The following is a 7,863-nucleotide window of genomic DNA, read 5'->3' as shown; positions in this document are numbered from 1 at the left end:
TCCGGTGAATTATAGCGGAGCAAATTCCCGAAGCTGGCGAGTTCTAGAGTCGCTCTCCTCTGGGGCACCGGACACTGTCCGGTGTACATCGGACAGTCCGGTGAATTATAGCGGAGCGCCTCTGGATTTTCCCGAAGGTGAAGAGTTCAACGTGAAGTCCCCTGGTGCACCGGACACTGTCCGGTGGCACACCGGACAGTCCGGTGCGCCAGACCAGGGCACACTTCGGTTATCCCTTGCTCTCTTTGTTGAACCCAATTCTTGGTCTTTTTATTGGCTAAATGAGAACCTTTTGGCACCTGTATAACTTATACACTAGAGCAAACTAGTTAGTCCAATTATTTGTGTTGGGCAATTCAACCACCAAAATCAATTAGGAAATAGGTGTAAGCCTAATTCCCTTTCAAAATGTTGCAGACTTCGTTTCCTCTGGTACTCAGTGGCCTCTGGTACACAGTGGCAGCCACACCACAAACGTGGTTTGTGTGGTTTTGCAAGACGCTCGCTTCACTCGTGACAAGTACAACGACGTGCACACACATCGAGGGATTTGAGGGTGTCTAACCTCACTCTAATCTATTAGGACTAAGCCTATAGCAAGCACTATAACAATGGTCTAACTAACCTAAGCGCTTCGCAAAGAACTCATGCTAATCACCAAGTGATTCTATTAAGTACTTAGATGTCTAAGAGCTATGAAATGAACTCTCAACTTCTTTTTAATGTATATGAGCTCCCACACTTGGAAACGATCGGTTGGGCTAGTATTTATAGCCCTCACGCACTCAAAAGATCCATTACAAAGAGACAAACTTTTCTGTGCATCACTGGACATGTCATATGTGCCAACGTTGTGTCATCAGACATGTCCAGTGCCTTCCACATCAGCTATCCATTAGAGACTAGTCATTACCGATCGTTGAGACTTCTGAGTATATGATGTTCCACCGATGATACACTGAACATGTTTGATGCCTTATACTCGGCTCGGTTGTATTTTGCAACCTCTAAGTGGTGCATCTGGTGCATAGTCTGATGCTGCACCTGCACCGTATATGTTAGATGCCCTTTAACTCTCTAGGCCACTCTACATTGCTCTCCGCGCACCCTGTCTAGTGCCTTTTGTCTAGTGTACACTCTAGTGTGAGTGTTCAGTGCAGTCAATCTGTAGCCCATTTTTTGACATGTTTTAGAAATCGTGGGGTGACCGCGTGGGGTGGGAGAGGGGGGAGGGAGAGGTGGCGGTGGCTAGGGTTTTGGGGTGGGGGTGGGGGTGGGGGAGAGAGGAAGAACCCGCTACACAGGGACAAGGCATGAGCTGAGTGTTTATCATGAATAACATTTCGATTAAGTTTGCCACATGGTTAGTCGCACATAACATTGAATGTGCTTGATCTGAGCCTCTTTGGATGACGTCGTGCATCACGAAAATACGGTTTTATAAGCTAACAAAGAGAACATGTACTGGGTGTCACAAAGATATGGCTTTATAAACCAAAGATGCAAAATTGTTGTTTAGAAAAGAGGTGTAGAAGAAAGAGGTCGTAATTCGAGTTTCTAAAACTTAGCATCTCCAACGTGTCTTAAATTAATGTCATGTCTTCAAATATAAGATTCAACTCATAAAAAACAGTCCCAACAATGCCCTATTTTATATTTTTTTATAAAAAATATAGGACACACCTAAATATACTACACATCACATTAGTGTCCTATTCTTATTTTTTACATCATTCTCAACTCTTTCTTTACTAATAATGTAATTAATTTCTTAAAATACATGATTTAGGGTTAACTGTTGGACTCAATTTATTTTTAGTGCCTAAAATGACTATAGTTTTGACCAGGAATGAAAGGAGGGTTATACGTGAACACATAAATAAATAAATAAACTTTTGTGGGTCTACGGATAACCCATAAGAATTTAGCCTATTTGCGGCCTTGCATAACTAACAACCATGGTTTCAGAGACCAAGTTTTATTGTATCCCCGCACGCTGCAGCTTTGTTTTTTTGTAAAACCTTAGTATTTCTCTAATACTTTAAAAATATTTTGCATCTAAAGAATGGCCTAAAGAGCTTGTAGTGAAAAATATTTCCGTCGCCCACCTGTTCTTACAATCTTGTTCTCATTCATATGAGCTTCAAAATGCAAATTTTAGGCGAATGATTTGCATCCCATTAATAAGCATAGCTATCTGATAGGTATCAATAGGAATGGCAATCGAGCGAGTAGGACACGGGTATATGGCTCGCAAATACATACCCACGAGATAAAACACAATCTATATCAATATTCATATATGCTCGTGAGTATGGATCTATACACATACCTACTTGTCGGGTATACGCTACCCGACGGATATCCGTTACCCGCCCAACCACGATAATTTTAGCATTTAGCACCAAACAAAAAATATTATCATAATTCAACAATTTTATCATTCCAGTATTATCAAATAACAATTATAGCACTAAACAATGTGTCGTTGACGAAAATTGGAAAACGAGAATTTATCATAGTATATTGAACTAGGATAGCCCACATGTTAGATACTCATCAGATAACGGGTATAAAACTGTATATTAATACCCACGAAAAATTTATCTGCAGATATTTTATTATATTCATACTCGTAGCCGTAGATATAAAATTCCCCAATATCCATACCTGATATAATTACTCGTAGTTATTTGCATATACCCATACCCACTGTCATGTCTAGATATCATGGTGTGGTGGTTTTAGGGTGACGCTGGGCTATCGCTTTTTTCTTGAAAACAATGGTAGAACAATTCTACCTTTTCTTTTTGTCAGGAAACGAGCATTCTGTGGCATTTTTCAATAGGGTGTGTTGGCCCAGACGGAAAATGTGTAAATCCTTTTAGGGTTTATTTGGTTACTCTAGTATTCACCTCATTCTATATATATATGAAGTTGATTGAGGTGAAAATTTCTACTTCAATCCAGCTCAATACATGTGAATTGAGATGAATACTAGAGTACATAAACAAGATTTGGACAGGACCTACTTGACCTACTTGAGAATGTGTAAAACCACCTTCCTCTCTCTCCGCTTCTCACTTTGGCGACGGCGGCGGTGCGTCAGTGACAGAAAGAGAATTAAGGAAAAAGACGACGTCTTGTCCAATGCACGTGGATTAAGGTTAAAACGAATATTTCTTAGGGATTGAGGAGATGTTGTGATGGATTGAAAAATATAGAAAAAGATGATTGAGATAGGATATGCTGGAGCGGCTCTTTTCACCTAATTCCCCTATATATGGCAGGTTTTAGGAAAAAGGGGAGTGTTCTCTCAAACTGACGGAGATGGTTTAATAGAGTTTGTGAATGAAGCCTAGACCTTCAATAGCTCCCTCCAGAATCGAATGTCAGACTGACTCACTGACACAGGTAACAAACAAAACACCACTATCAGGAGAGTAGCTTGCCAACTTCCCTCTTCAGCCACAAGCTGCGCAGCCTGGGTTCATAGGAGAGAAAGATCTCCCTGTTCTCAGCGTCCTTGAAAACATCAGAGGCTAACACCTTGACCTCGTCTGACACATCGGCCATGGTGTGCAGAGCCTTGATACAGCCTGAAATCGTGAACTGGCCAGCGTCCTTCGCTCTTTGTTCTTTGACGTGAGCTTGCTTCATCCTGAAATTCAAATAGGTCTCCATCATCTGCTGGACGTCCGGGGCCTTCCGCTTCTTGCGCCTGTCCCTCTGCAGTTCTACACAAGAACTCGACTGCGCCTGGTCATCAGCTCTCGGTAGCCTTCGGTCCGCGCCATGCTGTAGCCGTTCCAGCACCTCTTCGCCGCGTTTTTGCAGCGTGTCGAGATCATCTATGCCTTGAGGTCCTAATGCTGTTTGCTGGAGTAGGCTGATATTATTCCATGCCTCAGTAACGCTTGTGTTAAACGTTCCACTAGGTCTTTCAGACAAACCTGGGACTGTGCTGGTATTGTTGCCTCCATCGTCAACATTTTCACCAACATTCTGAGGTACGCTGGAAGGCGATTTCTGTCCCCCTTCAGGAATTGGACCTATCACAGTAACATATTTGTTTTAGTAAAACAAAAGGTATCAGCACATAGCACAGCTCTTCTCAGCCTTTTCCAGCTGTAGGTAGTGTGGCTATGCATGTGTGCCCGGTGAGGTGGATGGAGGTGCTCACCATCAAATAACAGTTCTAGTGAGTCGAGCAATGGAAAGCTCTTACTTTGGTACTTCCGTGCCTTGGGCATATCCTACAAGATTTAAATGAGTTTTTAAAAGTTACCTCGGTTGCATATGTATGTGGTAAGAGTAGAAGAACTAAGCCCACACCTCGATTATATCATCCCAGATTTCATCTGTTGTTCTAACCATGGATGCACTCTGGTCCCATGAGACACCATCACGTTGGAGGATAGATTTTATCAACTTATAATCTTTCTTCAATTGAGTCTCATGTTCCTGGATTTGCATTTTACTAAACTTTGCTTCGGGGTACCTTACATTGAAATCCCTAACGATTTTCCTCCACCCCTCCGTTCTCCAACCGTTTTGGGTACGATAATGTGAAGTATTGTTCTCATGAAGTATATCAACAAGACCCTTTTCGTACTTCATCATCCATCTTGCTCTATTTGCCATTTAACCCTGTAATAAGCCAATAAAGAAAACTGCAATAGGTCAGAAAACATCTACTGTATTTCTCTGACGAGGCCATGAGGGCGCTAAAACTAAAATGGATAAAATGCAAGGCAAAGAAAAGACCCACATTCCATTCACTACTGAAATTCTAACGCAAACACAATTGGCCCATAGCACTTCTATATCAAATTATCAAGTCAATGGCTGGTTGCATGGCATTCTTGTTGGAATAAGTCAGTTCTATTGGTACCAGGACAACTAACATATAGACCAGAACTTAACAGTATTCTCTAGCAGAAAAAGAAAAAGATACAATTTAATCATGCTAAAAGCGAAGGAAGCATGAGCGCATGACAGAATGTGATGTTAGCACTTAGCATATTTTTCCCATGACATACATTTACATACGGTGAACAAAAATGTACATAAGAAAAGGTCATCTTCAACTGATGTCTCATCCAGACCCGACTAGAATTTTATAGACCCCATTTAACATTGCCTGCATGACGTTATGGAAAAACAAACCTAAAAGGATATTGTTTTTTTTCCTAGAGATACATTTAGAATCTTAATGCGAAATCAGACGCTCTTATTGGTGATCTAGAAGAACAAGTGTATGTCACCCAACCAGAGTGTTTTATGAAAGGCGGGCATGTACACAAGCTGGTATAGACTTAGAAAGGCACTTTACCGACTTGGCCAAGCACCGCGTGGTATGTCGACCAACTAGAATTGCTGCATATACAGATGCAAAGGGATCTCGATTTCCATTTGGGAGTTCAACTTGACGACATGATCAGCACAGGTACTAGCACTGTGCACCGATAAGATAGAAATTTTCAACAACAGGTGATGCAGAAAAGTGTAACGCTTGCATCAGCGATGCTGAGTTTATGGCAGCTACACAGCAGCACGACAAGCCATGTGTCTGCAAGGACTAGCAAGTAGTATGTTGAAAGCAGGGAAATCTGATCAAGTTGCTCTGTACTATGCTGCCAACAAATCGACCATGAAATTTATGAAAAATCTAGTGTTCTGAAGATTGTTGAATGAGTGAGCGCATTGATACTCGCTCCCATTTCGTTCGTGAGTGAGTGCAGAAAGGCTTGACTAATGACTAGTGCGTGCAAGCTGATATATTCACCAAAACACTCAAGGCCCTAACAAAAAGAGAGATATAAGCAAGTACTGCTGCTTTCATAGGGAGATTGAGTTTCAGCAAAACAGAAATTCAGATCACAGGAACAAATAGGGTCGACGAGCATAGCTTCATAGGCAACCGTGCATTGGAAGCGTCGAAGGCTCGAAGCACAAAGACTCCACCTGCTACTGATCAGCAACAGAGATCCGCATGAACAGACTCTCCCAATTGATAAGCCCGAGAGCGAATTTAATCGAACGAGTTGTGTATGGCACGACCGCACGAACAAAACCACAGGCAGCAACCAACGATTCGACATCACCAACGAACACGGAGCGAGCCGCCGCCTCGACGGCAAACGCTTATGAGCATCACCGGATCGAGTCGCACTCGCACTAATAACCCACCTGAATCTACTCCCCAGCGGATTCAAACCCGCTCGGAAGGCGACCTAAACGGCGGGGGCCGTAAGAGCATGGACAAGGCAAATGTGAGAAAACGGGTTGTAGTTACCTCCGCGCTGAGCCACAGGGATCAGAAGAAATCGCAGCGGCGCTGTGGCGGGGCGGCGAGCCGCCGGTCGCCTCGAACTCAACGGCGTCGACGACTTTCCCAAGGGTTGCTCCGGGCCGTGGGGTTTTCCCCTTTCCCCCGCGGTTGGGTTGGTCGTGGAACCCGGCTGTTCGGTAGCCGTGGTCTGTCCCCAACCAAACGGCCGGTTTTGCTAATCACAACCCGACTGGACACGAAGGTGCCTGTTTGGAACCGAGAAATCCAAATTAAAGCCACAGAAAAAAAGGCTAGAACTAGAACGATATATGATCAGATCGAAAGACGTCCAGAATGGCGAATGCATGAATTCGTATAACGCGAATGATAAAGACCGTAATGATAAAAGAAGATATTAACCCTTAATCATAGACTAGTTAATACTCTTTTCGTTATTTTTTATTTGTCGCGGTTTAATTCAAAACTAAACTTGCAAGCGATAAATATTCAAGAATAGATGTAATATCATTTACTCCCCTCAGGAAAAAACATCGCTATAGACTCTGTGTTGATCAAACCTTTTAAAGCTTAACTAGATTATCAAAAATATTAGTAACATTTTGTAAGGATAATATAAAGAAGAAAAGAACCAAGAAAGGAGACATGAGAACAAAACCTACTCGTTTAACAAGTTTATTACATAGCTTGGCTTTAATCCGTATCGGCTTCTACTACTTCTACAATGTTTTGTTTCTATGGATTGCAGCTACAGCATCTAAACAGTTGGCTTTAAATTGAAGTGTGTCTACCTTTTGTACGTGTAGTTGCGCATGTTGGGCCAACGTAGCTTTTTGGTCTAAGTGCGCTTGTCGCTACATCCGCCACTGCATCAGATTCAATAGGCAAGGTGATGACATTTTTGAGCTCTTCAGGGTTGAAAATCACAAGCTAATTGTCGACACAAGAATGTTGTGTCTCGACTGTCGCCAATACTCATTTAAGAATCTCAATTTGGAAGACTGACTTTAGAGTCCACCATGACAGGACCTTCATTGGCCCTATCTAAAGGAGGGGCCCAACACTAAATGACATACCATAGAAGTGTTCAGATAAAATGGTTCAACTGCTAGAAGATCTAGTGACCTTCTAAATCGCTTAGGCGTTATGAGGCCCGGGGCATCTATTGTCCCAAGACCTCCAAGGGTAAAGTATTTTAAGTCTACAAGGCACCTTACGCCACGAGGCACTAACCATAGATTAAGTCCATGTGGTACCTCATGCCACGAGATACCCATAAGACTAAGCCATCGAGGCATCAATTATCTTAGGACGCTTGTAAGTATAAATCCTCAGGGCCACTCATGTCCTAGGTCATTTATAAGTCTAAGTCCTCAGAGATCCTCATTCCTAGTGCACTTATAAGCCTAAGTCCTCAGACCCTTATATCATGGGATAATAAGGTAACAGATGCTCGAGATAGTTTATCCACTGGCCTAGGGATCTCTAAAGAGTTCCCAATCTCGTACTATGAGGGTGGCCAGCACCCGTGGCCTCTAGACTTTGGGGCTCCAAAGGAGCTAATGACTTAG

The 7,863-nt window shown here is 42.6% G+C and overlaps 1 protein-coding gene across 1 annotated transcript; it reads right to left on the bottom strand.

Moving 5' to 3' along the window:
* Positions 1 to 3,220: 3,220 nt before the first annotated feature.
* Positions 3,221 to 6,457, bottom strand: LOC100273518 (uncharacterized). The gene is made up of 4 exons (NM_001147936.1): positions 6,299 to 6,457; positions 4,336 to 4,650; positions 4,184 to 4,256; positions 3,221 to 4,052 (listed from the first exon to the last, which is right to left on the bottom strand). Exons 2-4 carry the CDS (start codon positions 4,642 to 4,644, stop codon positions 3,436 to 3,438), a joined length of 999 nt encoding a protein of 332 aa, NP_001141408.1. The 5' UTR covers positions 4,645 to 4,650; positions 6,299 to 6,457; the 3' UTR covers positions 3,221 to 3,435.
* Between the last annotated feature and the right edge of the window lie 1,406 nt (positions 6,458 to 7,863).

This window comes from Zea mays, chromosome 10 (genome assembly GCF_902167145.1).
Source record: "Zea mays cultivar B73 chromosome 10, Zm-B73-REFERENCE-NAM-5.0, whole genome shotgun sequence".
Classification (NCBI taxonomy): Eukaryota; Viridiplantae; Streptophyta; class Magnoliopsida; order Poales; family Poaceae; genus Zea; species Zea mays.
Note: the sequence above shows the minus strand (reverse complement) of the source record. Positions and strands in the feature narration are given on the sequence as shown.